A 24,253-nucleotide genomic window follows, 5' to 3' on the forward strand; every position below is an offset into this window, starting at 1 on the left:
CTACTGTAGTCTACACAGACATAGTACAGGTAGAAACCTACTGTAGTCTACACAGATATAGTACAGGTAGACACCTACTGTAGTCTACACAGACATAGTACAGGTAGACACCTACTGTAGTCTACACAGACATAGTACAGGTACACACCTACTGTAGTCTACACAGACATAGTACAGGTAGACACCTACTGTAGTCTACACAGACATAGTACAGGTAGACACCTACTGTAGTCTACACAGACATAGTACAGGTAGACACCTACTGTAGTCTACACAGACATAGTACAGGTAGACACCTACTGTAGTCTACACAGACATAGTACAGGTAGACACCTACTGTAGTCTACACAGACATAGTACAGGTAGACACCTACTGTAGTCTACACAGACATACACAGGTAGACACCTACTGTAGTCTACACAGACATAGTACAGGTAGACACCTACAGGTAGACACCTACTGTAGTCTACACAGACATAGTACAGGTAGACACCTACTGTAGTCTACACAGACATAGTACAGGTAGACACCTACTGTAGTCTACACAGACATAGTACAGGTAGTACACCTACTGTAGTCTACACAGACATAGACACACTGGTAGACACCTACTGTAGTCTACACAGACATAGTACAGGTAGACACCTACTGTAGTCTACACAGACATAGTACAGGTAGACACCTACTGTAGTCTACACAGACATAGTACAGGTAGACACCTACTGTAGTCTACACAGACATAGTACAGGTAGACACACCTACTGTAGTCTACACAGACATAGTACAGGTAGACACCTACTGTAGTCTACACAGACATAGTACAGGTAGACACCTACTGTAGTCTACACAGACATAGTACAGGTAGACACACCTACTGTAGTCTACACAGACATAGTACACTGTAGAGACACCTACTGTAGTCTACACAGATATAGCACTGGTAGACACCTACTGTAGTCTACACAGACATAGTACAGGTAGACACCTACTGTAGTCTACACAGACATAGTACAGGTAGACACCTACTGTAGTCTACACAGACATAGTACAGGTAGACACCTACTGTAGTCTACACAGACATAGTACAGGTACACACCTACTGTAGTCTACACAGACATAGTACAGGTAGACACCTACTGTATTCTACACAGACATAGTACAGGTAGACACCTACTGTAGTCTACACAGACATAGTACAGGTAGACACCTACTGTAGTCTACACAGACATAGTACAGGTAGACACCTACTGTAGTCTACACAGACATAGTACAGGTAGACACCTACTGTAGTCTACACAGACATAGTACAGGTAGACACCTACTGTAGTCTACACAGACATAGTACAGGTAGACACCTACTGTAGTCTACACAGACACAGACATATAGTACAGGTAGACACCTACTGTAGTCTACACAGACATAGTACAGGTAGACACCTACTGTAGTCTACACAGACATAGTACAGGTAGTCTACACACACCTACTGTAGTCCACACAGACATAGTACAGGTAGACATCTACTGTAGTCTACACAGACATAGTACAGGTAGACACCTACTGTAGTCTACACAGACATAGTACAGGTAGACACCTACTGTAGTCTACACAGACATAGTACAGGTAGACATCTACTGTAGTCTACACAGACATAGTACAGGTAGACACCTACTGTAGTCTACACAGACATAGTACAGGTAGACACCTACTGTAGTCTACACAGACATAGTACAGGTAGACACCTACTGTAGTCTACACAGACATAGTACAGGTAGACACCTACTGTAGTCTACACAGACATAGTACAGGTAGACACCTACTGTAGTCTACACAGACATAGTACAGGTAGACATCTACTGTAGTCCACACAGACATAGTACAGGTAGACACCTACTGTAGTCTACACAGACATAGTACAGGTAGACATCTACTGTAGTCTACACAGACATAGTACAGGTAGACACCTACTGTAGTCTACACAGACATAGTACAGGTAGACACCTACTGTAGTCCACACAGACATAGTACAGGTAGACACCTACTGTAGTCTACACAGACATAGTACAGGTAGACACATCTACTGTAGTCTACACAGACATAGCACTGGTACAGGGTTCGTACAGATTATCAGCCTTGAAACTAAAGGCTTTTCTACGGGCTTTCAAGGCCCAATCAATAATTTGAAGGAACTATAGAAGCACACCTGTTTGAGAGGCATTCTATAAGTTGTAAGTAATAGGAATGACAAGCCTTCATGGATGATCAACTTTTATATTGTACAATAGATACGTTTCGGTATAGATATTAATAGTGTATTCAAGCGTGAGCTCAAGTATGATCATCCGTAAAGACTTGTCATTCCTATAGAAACACATATGGCAGGTTGGTCAAATGAGGGACCGACCATCAGAGGGAAATTTACATCGCTGCACTGGTTTTGCTTTGCCACTGAGATTAATTAACACTCACTGTCAATGCAAGGTACTTTTATTATGTATTAAAATCATAACTTGACAAGTTTTGCCAAATGTAGGGCATTTTAGAGCAACTCAACTCAACTCAACTAAGGCCATTTCAAGGCTAAAATGAATTTAGGACCTTTTCAGGGTAAAATGACAATATTGACAGCTGCCGTCTACACACACGTAACTGATTACAGGTGGGATATACTTCAGGCCGACACACAGGCAGACACGTCACTTTAAAAATGGCGTCAAAACATTTACCACACTTGGTACACATTAGCCCACACAAGCTGGAAACAGTTGTGTACGACAGTCAGATCCTGTGGGTGATCAGCCTGTTCAGCGGTGGCAGTACTGGTGGTGGCAGTGGTGATGGTGTTGTTGATGTTGGAGGCTTTAGGTCTGGCCTTCATTCTGGATGCTGCTAGACTGGAAATGGAGGGTTTGACATCAAAGTCGGAGGTGGTGGGTACGGAGCCTGGTTGTGACGAACGTTGAGGAAGTCGGAGTGACATCTGTACAGGCGGATGGATCAGGACGGTCTACATAGACTTGTGTCGGTCTGGATGACTGACTGGCCACAGGCTTGTTTGTGAATGTTCGTAACTTGAACATAAAATCAACAACAACAATCAACAGAGGCTCTCAATGAATCTCAGATGAACATAAAGATACTCATAGTTTCAGGTTATACTTTCTTCTGTGATAACACACAGTAATATTTAAGCTTAATGTAGGCAACATGAAAATAATTCAGTCTGTGTCAAAGATTCCAGCATTTGATTTTGTGAGCCTTGATTCACACTATCAGGTTACAATGACATGCAATGGAGTCACTTTGCTTCACCATCTGGTCCATTAGTGAGTGAGTTTAGTTTAATGTCGCACTAATAATCCAGTTATATGGCGCCGGTCTATAAATAATTGGTGATCAACAGCACATGAGCATCAATCTACGCAATTGGGATACAATAACATGTGTCAACCAAGTCAGTGAGCCTGACGACCCGATCCAGTGAGTCGCCTCTTACGACAAGCATGGGTTACTGAAGATCAATTTTATCCCTGATCTTCATGGGTCATCTTATCCATTAGCATACGACTAGCACAGGTTGGTGGGGGCTATTTTAACCTGGCATCCCCATGGAGTCTTTGGTAATACTTTGTATAATGAGTTCACAAAAGGACAGGTTCTGAAAGAAATGACAGTCCAGGGCCCCGTTTCACAAAGCTCTCCTATACTGTAACATTGACTTACGATAGTCGTAGAGCTATGAGAGATTTGTAAAATGGGCCCAGGCTGGCCTCATTAAAAAGCACGCTCATCCCATCTAGTGACACAAAACTTGTGTTGCTCTACCTGTGTAGCTGTTGATAATGACGGTGTTGATGGTGTTGATGGTGTTGATGTTGTCTTCAGGTGCTGCATCTGCATCTGCACAGCCTTCAGTTTGTCGATGGAAATGCTTACTCTGCCCTTATAGCTGCAATAGACATAATCATGTGTTTGATTGGACATAAAATTATGGAGTCAGTTTTAAACATATACTCTAAATAATATACTGAGAGATGTTATAACTGGGCCATTACAGTATGTGATCTGCTTGGATGACTGGGTACAATCAGACACCTAAAGCAGGGATCAGTACTTATCTTATCAACCGCTGGTCTGCCTAGTTCATACTTGATTACTGACAGCCTCTGGGCACTCACCTGGAATGTTTCTGCAGTGCCTCCAATAGTTGCATCAGCTCCTTGATCAGCTCCAGCACCTCCCAGCTCCTCAGCAGGGGAACTACATACATACACAGGTGTTATTATGTATAACTTACAGCAGGGGAAGTGTATATATACAGGTGTTATGTAGATCTCACAGTAAGGTAAGTGTAAAGGTACAGGTGGTATAATGCATGACTAACAACAGGGTGACTGTATACATACAGCTGTTATCATATATATCCCGGTTTCAGGGGTTTTCGACGATGTAACACAAAAACATAATTTTTATCTGTAATATCATTTAAAGCTTATATTTTACTATATTTTATTGAGTGATAAAGAATATATTCATCTATTTCACACATAAATATCAAGTGTTTCCTACAAAAATAGCGTTGATGATATCATATCGGTAAAACTGTTGCCGCTCGCCACATCCGGGGATTTTGTATGGGTATTCAACGATGTGCTATACTTTTTTGCTCCGCACAGCGAGAGAGTGTTGTGATCACGTGGCTTCCTATTTACATATTGCCTGTCACCAGCAGACGACTGATCTTACTGAATTTTCGCTTGCTATTTTTTGTTATAAAGGCAGCTGATTTTGCACCGTAAGTGGGTAAATAATATTGATGTTTGTTTGCTTTTTATATAACTTTACTTCCCGATTTCCATTGTCAATAAAACTTCTCACGACAGCGACTGGGCAATCACCCTACCGATGAAACTGCTTGTGCACTCCGATCACACACGTACTCCCCCGATTATAGCGCGAGCAATGCAATCGTCTAAATCACCAGAACGTCGAATTCAGCTCGTGTTGGGATATATCTCACAGGTGAGGTGAGGTGAAATTGGGTTTAACGTCGTACTTGAGAATATTTTGCTCATATGATGACGTGCATGCGAGTGTATGTGTGGCTGCTTGTACTAGCCCAGACTGAAGCTGGTTTTATAGTGCTAGACAACTGAGATACCACCCTGCAGTGAAGTATGAATACCCTACTCAGACACATTATACTGACTCCGAGCCGACCAGTCCTTGTTGTACCCATTAATGCAGAGCGCCAGGTAGGGACCAACAAGTACCATATTTTAACATCTTTTGGTATGATGCGGTCGGGGATCGAACCCGCAACCTTCCACTCTCCGGGCGGACGCTCTAACCACTACACCACGGAGGCGGTCATATCTCACAGGAGGGGAACTGTATATACATCTGTTCAGGGGTGGAAATAACTTTAAAATTGCTAGTGTACTCCGGTACAGGGGCACATGTAAAATCACTTGCCCTAATCATTTTTCCACTATACCAGACGTTTTCTTGTTGATTTTTTAAATAAACAACATAATTAATATTGGAAAGTCAACTGGACACCAGTACAGTGTGATATACAAATTTGCTTGCCCGACAGAAAAAAACACTGGACTCAGGCGTTGGGCAATGGGTTATTTCCACCCCTGCTGTTACTGAGGGAGTGTGTAGGGTTTTATGCAGACTTAATGTTTTTCAAGCCCTTGCACAGGAACACCAGACATGTGTGTCAGACATCATACCCATGAGTCTGGGGCATGATGACCTTACTCTTCAACCACACAGCTACTCTACTGCCCAACTGTAACGTCAGTACTACACAACCTGAAACTGAAGCTATGATTCACCTTTGTAGGGCTGGAACTTGCTGGTGATGGAGCTGACAGTCTCTGATATATGTTTAGGCAGGATCATACCGAACACAGCCATCCAGTGCCTGGGGAGATATAGTTTACATTCTGTATTACTGATCATCTCTGGAACATGATAGCTAAAGTAGAAATGTATCCAGAAGACAATGTGGCAATTTCACACCATGACATACATTAACCATGACTGACATGACATCAAGCACCATGACATACATTAACCATGACTGACATGACATCAAGCACCATGACATACATTAACAATGACTGACATGACATCAAGCACCATGACATACATTAACAATGACTGACATGACATCAAGCACCATGACATACATTAACAATGACTGACATGACATCAAGCACCATGACATACATTAACAATGACTGACATGACATCAAGCACCATGACATACATTAACATGACTGACATGACATCAAGCACCATGACATACATTAACAATGACTGACATGACATCAAGCACCATGACATACATTAACCATGACTGACATGACATCAAGCACCATGACATACCTTAACAATGACTGACATGACATCAAGCACCATGACATACATTAACAATGACTGACATGACATCAAGCACCATGACATACATTAACAATGACTGACATGACATCAAGCACCATGACATACATTAACAATGACTGACATGGCATCAAGCACCATGACAGACATGACGTCAAGCACCATGGCAGACATTAACCATGACTGACATGACATCAAGCACCATGACATACATTAACAATGACTGACATGACATCAAGCACCATGACATACATTAACAATGACTGACATGACATCAAGCACCATGACATACATTAACAATGACTGACATGACATCAAGCACCATGACATACATTAACAATGACTGACATGACATCAAGCACCATGACATACATTAACAATGACTGACATGACATCAAGCACCATGACAGACATGACGTCAAGCACCATGGCAGACATGATCCATGTCAGACATGACATCACGCACCACGACAGACATGATCCATGACAGGCATGACATCAAGCACCACGACAGACATGATCCATGACAGGCATGACATCAAACACCATGACAGACATGACATCACGCACCATGCCAGACATGACATCACGCACCATGCCAGACATGACATCACGCACCATGACATACATGACATCAAGCACCATGCCAGACATGACATCACGCACCATGACAGACATGATCCATGATAGACATGACATCACGCACCACAACAGACATGACATCACGCACCATGACAGACATGACATCACGCACCATGACAGACATGATTCATGACATCACGCACCATGACAGACATGATTCATGACATCACGCAGCATGACAGACATGATCCATGATAGACATGACATCAAACACCATGACAGACATGACATCACGCATCATGACAGACATGATCCATGACATCACGCATCATGACAAACATGACATCAGGCACCATGACAGACATGACATCACGCATCATGACAGACATGATTCATGACATCACACACCATGACAGACATGATCCATGATAGACATGACATCAAACACCATGAAAGACATGACATCACGTATCATGACAAACATGACATCAGGCACCATGACAGACATGACATCATGCACCATGACAGACATGTCATCACGCACCATGACAGACATGACAGACATGACATCACGCACCATGATAGACATGATTCATGACATCACGCACCATGACAGACATGACATCACGCACCATGACAGACATGACATCAAACACCATGATAGACATGGCATCAAACACCATGACAGATATGAACATCACGCACCATGACAGACATGATACATGATAGACATGACATCAAACACCATGACAGACATGACATCACGCACCATGACAGACATGACATCACGCACCATGACAGACATGACATCAAACACCATGACAGACATGACATCACGCACCATGACAGACATGATCCATGATAGACATGACACACCATGACAGACATGACATCAAACACCATGACAGACATGACATCACGCACCATGACAGACATGATAGACATGACATCAAACACCATGACAGACATGACATCACGCACCATGACAGACATGATCCATGATAGACATGACATCAAACACCATGACAGGCATGACATCACGCATCATGACAGACATGATTCATGATAGACATGACTCACCATGACAGACATGACATCAAACACCATGACAGACATGACATCACGCACCATGACAGACATGATCCATGATAGACATGACACACCATGACAGACATGACATCAAACACCATGACAGACATGACATCACGCACCATGACAGACATGATAGACATGACATCAAACACCATGAAAGACATGACATCACGCACCATGACAGACATGATCCATGATAGACATGACATCAAACACCATGACAGACATGACATCACACACCATGACAGACATGATCCATGATAGACATGACACACCATGACAGACATGACATCAAACACCATGACAGACATGACATCACGCACCATGACAGACATGATAGACATGACATCAAACACCATGACAGACATGACATCACGCACCATGACAGACATGATCCATGATAGACATGACATCAAACACCATGACAGGCATGACATCAAGCACCATGACAGACATGATCCATGACATAAAGCACCATGACAGACATGATAACACGACATGGTAGCATGACACAGACATGACAGCGGGCTTCAGAAAAGGTGGTTACAAGCAAACAGATTGGTTGTTGTTTAACGCTGCATTCAGCAATATTCCAGCAATATGGCAGCCAAACAAACTGAAGCCAACAAGGACCACAACAGAGGCATGACAAGAGGACATAAAAGCGCAACACCTAAAGCAAAATGACTGACACCAGCCCAGGACTTACTTTTTGATGGATTCCATGATGTCTACAGCAGACCAGGGGGGCTTTCTGTAGACAACAGACTTCCTAGTAACACAACCACACATGGATATATACTCATGGCAAGGATCACTGCTGAACAACTACAGCTAATTGTCTTTCAAACTCAAAAGCTATTTCACATACAAAAGGGAATTCCTTTGATTCTTTTCAGTTAATACTGTGTGTCCTATTATGTCTGTTTAGTTCAAAACTTATCATTTACTTCAGATAGTTGTACAGTAACAGAAGCGGCTGTCAGCTTTCAAAAATGACATGCTCGGGACACAATGAGTCTGTTAGTGTTTGACATCTCCCTCACCAAATGTCGTCATATGCTGCTTTCATCTCAGTCTCAAGAACCAGACCAAGTGTGTCCTTGACCACAGCCTTGACCTTCACCACCATTTCATCAATCTGCAAAAAAGGGTTCAGATATCAAACAGCCTTCACCTTGAACCTTCTTTCTGACTACAGCAACGAGTAGAGCGTCTTTTGCAAAACAAAAATATAAGATGTCCAAACTGTCAGTAATCAAGATACTGTCATAAAGCCAATGTCAGGCCAAATAATTGCCTTCCATTCACTGGAGTGTAATTTCTTTAATGTCTTTATGACTTTTCATTAATACCAAAATGTGACACCTGATGACTTCCATTCTTGTGGAAGAAGCGGTGGCAGAGTGGGTAAGATTGCAGACATTGTGTGCTAGTGATTAAGTGCCTTACTCTAAGAGTGTGGGTTCAAATCTTGGTAGAAAGAAATTGTATTCCCAAACATAACATATTCAGGGATTGCAACGGGAAAATCTATTTTCAGCTGAAAACTTATTGTGAAATTGAATGGGGGATTTGAATTGATAAATTTTAAATAGAATTGGTGGAAATCTGAGGATCAGCTGAAAATAGCCACCCCTGCATATTTTGTTTATGGATAAAAAGCATTGCATTAGACCACTTTTACAAGACACCATGCACTATTTTCATCCATAGCCTGGCACATGATTCATATGAATTAAGGAAGAAATAATATTTTTGTAATGTAGCTACAAATCTGTGACAAGTAGAAAATACCTCGGGATATTGGCAGCTATATAGATATTGCAAGGTTGAGTTCTCAGTGATTTCTTACCTGGACTCGGTTCACCTTACGACAAGGAGTGACTGATGTTGTTTGATGGTGTTTGTCTGGTGTGAGTGAGGGGCTGTGGGGGCGTGGCCCCTGTGACCCTGGTTGGGGATATGACTGTGACATGACTGCTATCTCTGGTGCTACATTTGATTCTGTCAAAATATGATGTAAATACATAACAGAACAGATGGCAAGGATATCAAATTCAGGGCGAATCCCGGATTGTTGGAGAAGGGGGAATGCACAAAGATAAATCACAATAAACTACGCTAACTGAATGAATTCACACTACCTAAGAGAGAAAGGTTGAAGTCGACATGACAGTCTTTTTCTAGAGGTATGCTATGCATAAAATAACCAAAAAATCAGGATTGATAAAGATGATATATGTTAAAAATATTCCAATAGCACTGTGTCTCACCTGGATATGCAGTCAACAGTTTAGAATATCAACAAAGACAGTCACTTAACAAAAGTGAATAAGTCAGTGGGTGAGTATAGTTTTATGTCACTTTTAGCAATATTCCTGTAATGTCATGACAGGGGGCATCAGAAATGGGCTTCACACAATGTACCCATGTGGGGAATTGAACAAAGGTCTTTGGTTTGACAAGCAAATGCTTTAACCACTAAGCTATATCTTGTAAAAATATTTTGCCATTCTGTCAGCAAAAACCTACCTTGATTGCTTCTTTGGTCTTGAACAGCATTTGACAGAACCAAGATTTCATGGATATTCTGAAACAATATCTTTCATGCTGAGAACATTCTCAACTAATTTCAAAGGTAACATATTTGTGAATGTTAAATGTAAATTGTATATTTATAATACTTATCCTATCTCACGTATTACACGCTCTTTCTCTTATGCCAACCTTGAAGTGGAAACATGCTCCTAAGCAAAGTTCCTGGCCTCCCTGAGTCCCTCGCCCGAACACTCCCCAATGCCCCCTATAATGCAGAGGATGGTGAATAAGGGATCGGTGATCCAAGAGAAACTGCCGAAGTCGAGATCGCCGATCTGAAGTGGAAAGAAGACACTGGAGCGGTCGAAGAACCCAGCAAGTTCGTAGCATGTGGATTGAAGGCCGCTGAAGAGTAGATCGCCGATCCCAGGAAGAACGCCGAACTCAAATTGCAAGTAGACTTGCTGTCTGCATGTCGAAAGCGGTTCAAGGGGGATTCAACAATCCCGGGAAGAAGATATGGGTTGAAGATTGGAGCAGGTGGCATTAAAGGTGCGCTAAAGCCTGTAGAGAAGATCAATGAACCTATAAGATTCGCTGATCCTGAGATACTCGTAGAAGAAGGTGGGATCACCGATCCTAGGGTAGTCATGTAAGAAGGAAGGAACGCTGGTCCCGTAAAAAACGCTGAAGAAAGAGGGATCCCTCACAGTAACATCGTCACTTGCATCCAAGGTAACAATGGTGGAAGGCACAATTGCCGAGTCTCTAGTGTTGTCTGCCAAAGGTGAGAAATGGGGAAACATTGAGACCGCCCGCTCTCCAGAACTATGAACGACGACTATCCGTATAGTAGCTGATGAGGACTTAAGTAGGGTCCGAGGGATGAAACAGTCGTCACAAATTCTCAGACACATAAGAAACAGATGGAGTGTCCAATAAGTCATCTTAATCCAACGAATGAGACATTCTATGCGCCTTCTTAAAGGGTCTGTGTTGAGATTTTGTAGGGGCGGACGGACCATGTTTGTCCCCTCTCTTCCAATATCTATCTGCAACTCTACGTGAGCCAACAAGGCGATATGCTGCAAAATCATCATCATTCAGGTAGGCGCAAAACTGACACCTCTTCGTCTAGGCATATAAACCTAAGCAGTATTCGCACAACAGTAAAACCACAGTCAAGAGGGACAGCCAAGCAACATGTCCGCACCCAGGTGTGACAAGAAAGAGAATGACAAGACAGGGAAGTCACATGGTTAACTGGAGGCACTAGTCAACTAGAGGTCGTAGCAAGGCACTGAACTGTCCAAGAACGTTTTAAAGGTTTTACATATTGTAATATATTCACAATCAACTAACTATGTATACCAACACACACAGAGACGTGTGGTACCTACCTTGATGCTGCCGGCTTCCAGTCCACACATCATGGCTTTGTTACACAGGTTGACATCCTCTGACAGAAGAATCACATTGGAAGCCCGAACTGCAACAGTGAGTAAGTTTAGTCTTAAGCTGCTTTTAGCAATATTCCAGCAACATTATGGTAGGGACATCAGAAATGGGCTTCACACATTGTACCCAGCGTGATGAGTGAATGCTTTAACCACTAGGCTACCCCACTGCCCCCTAACTGCAACAGCTGTGCTGAGCTGAGTATGGTTTTACGCCGTTTTTAGCAATATTCCAGCAATATCACGGCAGGGGACACCACAAATGGGCTTCACAAGTTGTACCCATGTGGGGAATCGAACCCGGGCCTTCGGCGTGACGAGCGAACGCTTTAACCGCTAGGCTACCCCACTAACTGCAACAGAGTTTAAAGTGAAGGTGTATATATATATAGAAACAAAAGTCTGGGACATTACTATCTTTGGGGACATACCTTCGGAAAATTCCTTAAAAGTAAGTCAAACCCCTAAACCACTTTTAGTCCTTAAATACCTAGCAGAAGATGCAGTCACTGATTGTTGAAACAGTATGTTATGTGGAGAGCCTTGCCCTCCAGCTAGGTAGTGCTTTTATCCATTGTAACAGCTTCTACCACTGGCTTTGTTGAGAACAAATTGATAGGTGCACAAAAGTGACTTTTCTAAAGATTACATTGGTAATACACAATGATTGTCACCTACATCTACATCGGTAGACTGTCAAACATATGCTGCCAAGCATCCACAGATGCTTAACATGTGAGTAATGAGTGAGTGAGTTTAGTTTTACGCCGCATTCAGCATTATTCCAGCTATATGGCAGCGGGCTGTAGATAATCGAGTCTGGACCAGACAATCCAGTGATCAACAGCATGAGCATCGATCTGCACAATTGGGAACCGATGACATGTGTCAACCAAGTCAGCGAGTCTGACCACCCGATCCCGTTAGTCACCTCTTACGACAAGCATAGTCGCCGTTTGCGGCAAGCATGGGTTGCTGAAGACCTATTCTACCCCGATTCTTCACGGGTCTAAAATGTGAGTAACATTTGAAGAACACATGTTGTTTATGCCCCCGTGTTGTACTGATTGGATGCTCTTATGAACAATGAAAAGTGCAACATAAAAGATGATGGAAGAAGATTTCCAAAACACAGGACTGAACACGAACTGTGGCTTAACCCATGTATGTTCAATCTCTGAAATATCACAGTCCATGTGAGTACAGCATGGTTCTGATCCAAGATAACAGGACTCATGAAAGATATAAAATGTTGAAAGTTTATTTCATATTCTCTGCACTATCACTTCATAATCGACCGCCTCCGTGGTGTAGGGGTTAGAGCGTCCGCCCGGAGAGTGGAAGGTCGCGGGCTCGATCCCCGACCGCGTCATACCAAAAAGACGTTAAAATATGGTACTTGTTGGTCCCTGCCTGGCGCTCGGCATTAATGGGTACAACAAGGACTGGTCGGCTCGGAGTCAGTATAATGTGTCTGAGTGGGGTATTCATGCTTCACTGCGGCATGGTATCTCAGTGGGCTAGCACTATAAAACCAGCTTAAGTCTGGGCTAGTACAAGCAGCCGCACATACACATACACATGCATGCACGTCGTCATATGAGCGAAATATTCTCAAGCACGACGTAAAACCCAATTTCACCTCACCTCACCTCATAATCATCATGAGCAAATGTCAAAACACAGATTCGTCTCTGCTAAATATTCAGTGAGCCTGGGAATTCAATAAATGAATCATGACAAATGAACCGTTGCCATATAGTGATCTTACACAGCTCTAGTTTATGAGGCTGTTACAGTACAAGGGGAAATGACTCACACTTGTTTCTGAACTGCAAACAACACTGTAGTACCCTGTCATCATTACATTCAATCTCCAGCCCCTCCACCGTCTCCGCAGCCTGTAACACATAGAGTATGTTCTCATTATATCCTGGACATACAGATACTACCATGACATGGCAAACATAACAGAGATGCAAGTTGCTGGGAGGATATGTGTGCCTGACAGAGAGGAGACATTAAATCCCCCACCCACCCAATGAAGCAGGTATTTGGAAGCGGACTCAAGGAAGACTGGGAGAAATAACCTCATTATGAGAATCTAGAGATCTCATTACTCTCCAAGACTCTAGGAAGCTTCCTAACATACTCACTTCTCTATGAGACTCTAGGATGTCTCCCAGTAAACTCACCTCACCATGAGACTGTCCCGTTACTCTTGGGTGTCTCTCAGTCAACTCACCTCATTATGAGACTGTCCCATTAATCTGGGGTGGCTCCCAGTGAACTCACCTCACTATGAGACTGTCCCGTTACTCTGGGCTGGCTCCCGGTGAACTCACCTCATTATGAGACTGTCACGTTACTCTGGGCTGGCTCCCGGTGAACTCACCTCATCATGAGACTGCACCTTTTCTCTGGGGTGACTCCCAGTGAACTCACCTCACTATGAGACTGCCCTGTTACTCTAGGGTGTCTCCCAGTGAACTCACCTCACCATGAGACTGTTCTGTTACTCTCGGGTGTCTCCAAGTGAACTCACCTCACTATGAGACTGTCCTGTTACTCTGGGGTGTCTCCCAGTGAACTCACCTCACCATGAGACTGTCCTGTTACTGTGGGGTGTCTCCTGGTGAACTCACCTCACTATGAGACTGTCCTGTTACTCTGGGGTGTCTCCAAGTGAAAATCACCTCACTATGAGACTATTCTGTTACTCTGGGGTGTCTCCAAGTGAACTCACCTCACTATGAGACTGTTCTTTTACTCTAGGGTGTCTCCCAGTAAACTCACCTCACTATGAAACTGTTCTTTTACTCTGGGGTGTCTCCCAGTGAACTCACCTCACTATGAAACTGTCCCGTTACTCTGGGGTGTCTCCCAGTGAACCCACCTCACTATGAAACTGTCCCGTTACTCTGGGGTGTCTCCCAGTGAACCCACCTCACTATGAAACTGTTCTGTTACTCTGGGGTGTCTCCCAGTGAAAATCACCTCACTATGAAACTGTCCTGTTACTGTGGGGTGTCTCCCAGTGAACCCACCTCACTATGAAACTGTTCTGTTACTCTGGGGTGTCTCCCAGTGAACCCACCTCACTATGAAACTGTTCTTTTACTATGGGGTGTCTCCCAGTGAACTCACCTCACTATGAAACTGCCCTGTTACTCTGGGGTGTCTCCCAGTGAACCCACCTCACTATGAAACTGTCCCGTTACTCTGGGGTGTCTCCCGGTGAACTCACCTCACCATGAGACTGTTCTGTTACTGTGGGGTGTCTCCCAGTGAACCCACCTCACTATGAAACTGTTCTGTTACTCTGGGGTGTCTCCCAGTGAACTCACCTCACTATGAGACTATTCTGTTACTCTGGGGTGTCTCCAAGTGAAAATCACCTCACTATGAGACTGTCCTGTTACTCTGGAGTGTCTCCCGGTGAACTCACCTCCCTATGAAACTGTCCTGTTACTCTGGGGTGTCTCCCAGTGAACCCACCTCACTATGAAACTGTTCTGTTACTCTGGGGTGTCTCCCAGTGAACTCACCTCACTATGAAACTGTCCTGTTACTCTGGGGTGTCTCCCAGTGAAAATCACCTCACTATGAGACTGTCCTGTTACTCTGGGGTGTCTCCCAGTGAACTCACCTCACTATGAGACTATTCTGTTACTCTGGGGTGTCTCCCAGTGAAAATCACCTCACTATGAAACTGTTCTGTTACTCTGGGGTGTCTCCCAGTGAACTCACCTCACCATGAGACTGTCCTGTTACTCTGGGTTGTCTCCCGGTGAACTCACCTCACTATGAGACTATTCTGTTACTCTGGGGTGTCTCCAAGTGAACTCACCTCCCTATGAGACTGTCCTGTTACTCTGGGGTGTCTCCCAGTGAAGCAGGCATTGATGTACTTCACAGCTCGGCTCGCCTTGCTCTGACAGCTCATGGACTGTAAGGGAGAGAAGCATCATCATTGTGGAATTTCTGTGAAATCCGTTTCTAATTACACCAAGAAAATATGTTACATCAGGTGATATCTTAAAAAGTATTCAAAATAAACCAATGAGATTATCTGCTAAAAATGCAACTTCTGATTTGCACTTGCTCATTTAAAGGCAGCCATATTTGGTTTTCTCTCAAGATGCCTTAAAGATTACCTGGCAGTGCAGTCTGTTTGTCTCCAAATGAGAATGATGAGTTGCAAAATGGTCCATATTTAATGTGAATTTGGTACACAGCAGTGAGCACTCTTTACCAAACAATATAATGCTGTTTATTATTTTCATACCCATGGAAAATAGTGTTTAAGAAACTATCATGTTACGTGTTAAACTTGACATCTTTTAACACCCCTGTAGATACGGGTTAGAACTGGTCTTCAGCAACCCATGACTGTCGCAAGAGGTGACTTATTGGATTGGGTGGTCAGGCTCTCTGACTTGGTTGACACATGTCATCATATCCTGACTATGTAGGGTGATGCTCATGATGTTGATCACTGGATTGTCTTGTCCAGACTCGATTACTTACAGACCACCGTCATATAGCTGGAATATTGCTGAGTGGGGCAGTAAACAAGAAACAAACAGAGAGAGACATCCTCAAAGGATGGGGCCCAGTGTTAGGAGGAACAGTTCGTCTTATGCTGATTTTCAGAAGATAGGCTGAATAAGTTAAACTTCGTCCACATGCTAAGGTCAAGATACATTAATAAGGTGACACATTAATTTCAGGATTTACAGTATAATCACAGTGTTGTTTGTCCCAAAGGAGCTTTTGTGCAATTCACCACAAGGTGGAATTTGTCAAAGACATTTTTTAGGCTTTTGTCCTTCCCCCAAACAACTGTCAACATACAAGAGAGAGCCGTGCCCGGTTGTCCTTGAGAGCATCGAGTTCCTGCAGCACCACCCAGGGAAACACCAGCGTTGGCAGCCCGAACCCTGCAACACAAGAGTCACTGAGTCCAGTGTCTTTCACAAACACACATCAGCAGAGTTTACAAGCTTTCACCCAAAACCCAGTCGGAAACACAGTATATTGTTCTGGATATGACATAGCACATGTTTCAACTATGATACTAAATACAAGTTGTAAGTGAGTATGGTTGTGCGCCGCTGTTAGCAATATTCCAGCAATATCACGGAAGGGGACACCAGAAATGAGCTTCACACATTGAGGGGAATCAAACCTGGGACTTCGGTGTGATGAGCGAACCATTAGGCTACCTCACCACCCCTAAATACAAGTAAGTGCAGAAGCTGAGTGTATGGTTTCAAACACTTATCAATCTCAGTTATAAAAAATATAGCATGCATTAGTGATGGAACTTCATTTACATTGGGAAACAAGTAGCTCGTGTATGTAATGTATGTTTATGTATGGGATTACACTTTGTCATTTACGTATACATTCTAGTACTTTTGGGGGGTTTGGTCCCATCTGAGATTGAACCCACAATCTCAGGGTAAGCACTAAACGTCAGTACTTGTATGACAGCACTTGTATGACATGAGATGCAAGGTAGGCCACACAGCTTGATGCCTTCAATACCCTGACATTAGATACAAGGGAAGGGAGCAATCCCTGTTAGGAGCTTTCAGTAAAGATCCAACTCTGATACCATGTCACAATCTAACACCCTACATTGAAAACTGACTCTTCAAAACGTGTGTCCATCTATGTGCTTGTCCTCCTCCTGATGAGAAGGCAAAGCTTGTGTCACATAACAATGAATAATGTTCGTATCACCTTGTATTTCCTCATCATGCAGGTCAGAGAGAGGCTTCAGATGACCGATCATCACACTTGTGTCCACCACCAGACAGAGGCCCTGGAACAGAAAACCACACTGACACTCACACAGGTGTTAATAACCTGACACATGGGCAGAGAACCACACCTGGCAGACTGACACTCACACAGGTGTCAACTACCAGATACAGGTGACTGACACTCATACACGGGTGTCCACCACCAGGTACAGGTGCCTGACAATGACACCTGGCAAACTGACACTCACACAGGTGTCCACCACCAGATACAGGTGCCTGACAATGACACCTGGCAAACTGACACACACAGGTGTCCACCACCAGATACAGGTGCCTGACAATGACACCTGGCAAACTGACACTCACACAAGTGTCCACCACCAGATACAGGTGCCTGACAATGACACCTGGCAAACTGACACTCCTCACACAGGTGTCAACCACCAGATACTGATGCCTGACAATGACACCTGGCAAAACTGACACTCACACAGGTGTCCACCACCAGATACAGGTGCCTGACAATGACACCTGGCAAACTGACACTCACACAAGTGTCCACCACCAGATACAGGTGCCTGACAATGACACCTGGCAAACTGACACTCACACAAGTGTCCACCACCAGATACAGGTGCCTGACAATGACACCTGGCAAACTGACACTCACACAAGTGTCCACTACCAGATACAGGTGCCTGACAATGACACCTGGCAAACTGACACTCACACAGGTGTCAACCACCAGATACTGATGCCTGACAATGACACCTGGCAAAACTGACACTCACATGATACAAGTGCCTGACAATGACAAAACTGACACAGGTGTCAACCACCAGATACAGGTGTCCACCACCAGATACAGGTGCCTGACAATGACACCTGGCAAACTGACACTCACACAGGTGTCCACCACCAGATACAGGTGCCTGACAATGACACAGGTGTCCACCACCAGATACAGGTGCCTGACAATGACACCAGATACTGGCAATGAACCTGACACTCACACAAGTGTCCACCACCAGATACAGGTGCCTGACAATGACACCTGGCAAACTGGCTACCCACACAGGTGTCCACCACCAGATACAGGTGTGACAATGACACCTCTGACACCACACAGATACCAGATACTGATGCCTGACAATGACACCTGGCAAAACTGACACTCACACAGGTGTCCACCACCCACCAGATACAAGTGCCTGACAATGACACCTGGCAAACCACCACCAGATAGGTGACACTCACACAGGTGTCCACCACCAGATACAGGTGCCTGACAATGACACCTGGCAAACTGACACTCACACAAGTGTCCACCACCAGATACAGGTGCCTGACAATGACACCTGGCAAACTGACACTCACACAAGTGTCCACCACCAGATACAGGTGCCTGACAATGACACCTGGCAAACTGACACTCACACAGGTGTCAACCACCAGATACTGATGCCTGACAATGACACCTGGCAAAACTGACACTCACACAGGTGTCCACCACCAGATACAGGTGCCTGACAATGACACCTGGCAAACTGACACACACAGGTATTCACCACCAGATACAGGTGCCTGACGCTCATACACAAGTGTCCACCACCAGATTCTGATGCCTGACAATGACACCTGGCAAACTGACACCCTCACACAGGTGTCCACCACCTGACACCTGGACAGAGAACCACATCTGTTATATCTATGACACTTTCTCTAAGTAAATACTATCATTTGTAATGCAAACGCAGATTAAAATTTAAATATGTTTCAACTGACAAAACATATATCATAACCTATAAGTGGTTTATAATTTCAAACAAAGATCATTCTATGTTTCAGGATCTCACCTGTGAGACTGTTTCACTCTGTGTAGCAGGACATGGTGGAGACAGGTAAAACTCTGACTGCAACAGAAAACACACACATGTGGCAGCACACACAACCAAGGCCATCGACTGACTGAGTTTGGTCTTACACCGCTTTTAGCAATATTCCAGCAACATCACGGCGGGGGACACCAGAAATGGGCTTCACACATTGTACCCATGTGGGGATTCAAACCTGGGTCTTCGGCGTGACGAGCCAACGCCTGAACCATTAGGCTACCCCACCGCCCCCCAAGGCCATTGAAAGAAGCACAGGGGTTCCAACCAAGAGGGCATTGGGCTTAGTTATAGCATTTGCTTGTAACCCTGAAGCCCACTTTTGTGTATGTAAACCCCTGTATCTTCCTGTACATTGTCAGTGTGAGGAGACATGGGTGCTTACAAACATTACTCTCACATTAGAATGAGTGAGTGAGTTTAGTTTTACTCGGCAATATTCCAGCTATATGGCGGCGGTCTGTAAATAATTGAGTATGGACCAGACAATCCAGTGACCAACAACATGAGCATTGATCTGCGTAATTGGGAACCGATGACATGTGTCAACCAAGCCAGCGAGCCTGACCACCATATCCCGTTAGTCGCCTCTTATGACAAGCATGGGTTACTGAAGGTTCATTTTAACCCGGACCTTCATGGGTGCTCGCATTAGAAGCTGGACAAGAGGCACTTACAGGAACAGGGTCCCTAATACTAAGAATACAAAGGCATACAGACTTTTTTGTTTATTCGTTATTTGAACCGACATCAAGTCTCTTTATTAGCAACATTCCATTTCTTGTCTGACTACAACCCTTCAGTTTGGAAAACAGAATATGGTTGGCTGGTAGTTTAAAGCCGCACTCAGCAATATTCCAGCTATATGGTGGTGGTCTTATTTCAGGTACACATTTAGTTTGAATTTGGGAATCACATGTAACACATGTTACTACAAAAGATCCCACATATTACCACACCTACCTGACTAGAACTGAGCTCCAACTCTCCTCTGACTTCTTGAAGCTGAAACAAGCAAAGATGATAAAGCAGTTATACAAATGGCAATCTATAAGTTGGTTGTTTTAAATTACAAAAAAGGACTGATACTAAATCACCAGTTTCCACACAACAGACAAAGTGTCCAAGAGCAGAATATAACATTTAACATGTACTTAATATTTATAAAAGTTAAAACATTTATGTACTATCAGTTTATGGACAGTGTTAAGTTTGAATGCTGAAAGATTATTGGTGCTGTTTACATCTATAACCATCTGTTCCTCATCTGTGTCTTCGTCCACCTCCATGTCACAGATCTCTGCCTCATTATGGGGATGTCCCTGGAAGGCTGAAACATGCACCACATCATACTGTACAGACAGACTTAATGAATCCTGCTATACTCCTGCTTTAACAATGAGACTTGTAATTAACATACCACTGGCCAGGCAAAGACAGCAACATATCTGAGGTATGATGACTCAGAACCAGGCCACGCTCTGAAGCTTCATGCTATTCCTCATTATTTCTTGCTGTAGGTACCACACAATGGCTGACTGACTGAGTTTGGTTTTACGCCGCTTTACCACACAATGGAAAATGTCTAATTTAGGTTAACGTTGCAACCTATCCTAAACAAGTGACTAATCCTTACTCAGATAAAGATTACCCAGAGGCAGATGACAATTCTAACCCAGGTCATGAGGACCAATCCTAACCCAGGTCATGAGGACCAATCCTAACCCAGGACATGAGGACCAATCCTAACCCAGGCCATGAGGACCAATCCTAACCCAGGCCATGAGGAGCAATCCTAGCCCAGGTCATGGGGACCAATCTTTACCCAGGTCATGAGGACCAATCCCAACCCTGGCCATGAGGACCAACCCTAACCCAGGTCATGAGGACCAATCCTAACCCAGGCCATGAGGACCAATCCTAACCCAGGCCATGAGGACCAATCCTAACCCAGGCCATGAGGACCAATCCTAGCCCAGGTCATGGGGACCAATCTTTACCCAGGTCATGGGGACCAATCCTAAACCAGGTTATGAGGACCAATCCTAACCAAGGCCATGAGGACCAATCCTAGCCCAGGTCATGGGGACCAATCTTTACCCAGGTCATGGGGACCAATTCTAAACCAGGTTATGAGGACCAATCCTAACCAAGGCCATGAGGACCAATCCTAACCCAGGCCATGAGGACCAATCCTAACCAAGGCCATGAGGACCAATCCTAACCAAGGCCATGAGGACCAATCCTAACCCAGGTCATGGGGGACCCTAACCCAGGCCATGAGGACCAATCCTAACCCAGGTCCTAAGGACCAATCCGAACCGAGATGCAAACAAGCATTGCCACTAAGGTGGCATAATCCCCCGCCGCAAATTATGAAATCAAACTTAAAAAGTAATGAAAGTTTAAGATGAAGTTAAATGTCAACAAAAACATGACCAGTCAACCTTTCTTGATATCTTCTCTTTAGTTGTTAAAACACACAAATATTTTCAAGACTGACTTTGACCTTGACATGAATGTCATAGTGTATGAAATATGCAACACTGGTAGTAAAGAAATTGCTTATTGAAAAACATTCAAGTGAAGTCTTGAAAGTCTATGAAGAAAATCCAGTGAATTCAGGTTAACATGAAAAAATCTTCTAAGTGTCGCAGTGACCTTGAAAATTATGTGAAGGTCACCAAAATTGACTGGGCCCTGAACCTTTATTAGATGAAGCTTGCTGTCAAATATGAAAAAATATCCAGTGAATGTTTTTTGTGATATCTTGCTGACTATCTTAACATGCAGGTTAACATAGTGAAATCTTCAAAGTGTCTTTGTGACCTTGAAAACTAAGTGAAGGTCACCAAAATTGGTTTGACCCTGCGCCTTCCCTAGATAAAGCTTGGTGTTGAATATGAAGAAAATCCAGGGAACGGTTCTTAAGATAGCTTAACATGCAGGTTAACGTGCTGAAATCTTCAAAGTGTCGCCATGACCTTGAAAATTACGTGAAGGTTACCAAAATCAACTGGGCCCTGCGCCTTCCCCAGATAAAGCGTGGTGTTGAATATGAAGAAAATCTATAGAGCGTCAACTTAACTTTTGGCACCCTGTTTTTCACAATTTACATAAAACTCCTGAATATTGTAAAACACTGCTCTGTTCATATGGTAATTGTATACCGTGACCTAACAAGATATCGATTTTAGTAATTTTAACACGATTATTAAAGATTTTGCCTTTAAAACTGTCATATAATAATTGTAAAACTGTGGAGAGTTTTACGAGGGGTTAACACACCTGACGGAAAAGCCAACAACACTGTAAAATCTGTGTCAGCATGATATGTACGTGCACGGGTATTTACATTAGCACGCTTAAGTGATGTCAAGATCGTCAACACGCACAGGTTGTAGGGAAAACGATGTTGTACAAAGATGACCGGCAAATCATCAAAAGAGTTTACAACTTTTTCAAGCACGAGGCAAAGCGAAAAAAAAAGCTCTTTTTTTTTAATTGTATGTTTCTCCAGATGACATTTAATGCCACGAAGATCTGCAAAAGAATATTGCAAAGAGTTATCTCCCATGACACTATTTCAGAGCCTGACGATTACATGGCAGTTAAATCGGGGACCTTGCGGGGACCTTCTCAAAACATGCAAAGAAAACAAAGCTTGATGAATTCGATAGAAGGGTTGTGAGGGACATCATGCGTCGGTTACATCGATCCATATTGTCAAGCAAACTGAAAAAAATATTGTTCAAACGAAGACCATGACATCATTGTATCAAAGCATACCATATGCAAGCTGTTGCTCAAATTTGGATATAGATACAAAAGATCAAGCAACCAGTCTTTACAGACTTGTTTAAAATGGATTTATGATGAATATACAGTCCCTGTAGATTTGCTTGCAGGCGTAACAATGTAAACAAGATGCACGCGTGTCACACCATGTTGTTGGCTGTTCCATCGTAACATTTTACTCCCTTGTATAACTACTTCTATTTTTCATATTTTTATAAGATGGCTTCTTAAGAAGAAGCTTTAATAATTGACATAAAATTATGAAATTTAAACCTTGGATAGGTCATAAGATATAAAAAGCGTATGCACAAAAACATTTTGAAGGCATTTTTGGTTAAAAGGTAAATTGTGAAAAACAGGGTGCCAAAAGGCAGTTGACTGACTATAGTGAGTGGCTCTTGAGATATCTTGCTGACAAGAATAAACCGTTCAAGTCCCATTGTGATCTTGAAATAAAGGTCAAGGTCACCAAACCTGACTGGGACCTTTCTTATACTGTGATGAACATAGGTACAAAATATGAAAAGAATCTAGTCAACAGTTCTTAAGATATTCTAATTCATGTGTATGTACGGACGGACGGATGGAGCCTAACACTACATCCCCCGCTTCCCCCAAACACGGGGGATAATAACCAATCCTAACCTAGTCTAGAAGGACCAATCCTAACCCAGATGCAGATGACCAATCCTAACCCAGGTCAT

General features: G+C 43.5%; 1 protein-coding gene across 1 annotated transcript in view; it reads right to left on the reverse strand.

Moving 5' to 3' along the window:
• LOC124275168 overlaps positions 1-24,253 on the reverse strand; it is a 40,638-nt gene that overhangs the window by 10,640 nt on the left and 5,745 nt on the right. Inside the window, exons 4-19 of the mRNA XM_046710665.1 lie at positions 20,996-21,081; positions 20,715-20,756; positions 19,716-19,772; positions 17,837-17,918; positions 16,943-17,028; positions 15,936-16,034; positions 13,905-13,986; positions 12,029-12,117; positions 10,623-10,680; positions 9,943-10,094; positions 9,134-9,228; positions 8,797-8,859; positions 5,846-5,934; positions 4,178-4,259; positions 3,825-3,948; positions 2,726-3,070 (exon numbers count right to left, since the gene is read on the reverse strand). Of these exons, the coding sequence (XP_046566621.1) occupies positions 2,915-3,070; positions 3,825-3,948; positions 4,178-4,259; positions 5,846-5,934; positions 8,797-8,859; positions 9,134-9,228; positions 9,943-10,094; positions 10,623-10,680; positions 12,029-12,117; positions 13,905-13,986; positions 15,936-16,034; positions 16,943-17,028; positions 17,837-17,918; positions 19,716-19,772; positions 20,715-20,756; positions 20,996-21,081 (1,442 nt within the window). The 3' untranslated portion in view covers positions 2,726-2,914. The remainder of the gene's footprint in view (positions 1-2,725; positions 3,071-3,824; positions 3,949-4,177; positions 4,260-5,845; positions 5,935-8,796; positions 8,860-9,133; positions 9,229-9,942; positions 10,095-10,622; positions 10,681-12,028; positions 12,118-13,904; positions 13,987-15,935; positions 16,035-16,942; positions 17,029-17,836; positions 17,919-19,715; positions 19,773-20,714; positions 20,757-20,995; positions 21,082-24,253) is intronic.

Source organism: Haliotis rubra, unplaced genomic scaffold, assembly GCF_003918875.1.
Source record: "Haliotis rubra isolate DU_JTF1 unplaced genomic scaffold, ASM391887v1 Scf199, whole genome shotgun sequence".
Lineage (NCBI taxonomy): Eukaryota > Metazoa > Mollusca > Gastropoda > Lepetellida > Haliotidae > Haliotis > Haliotis rubra.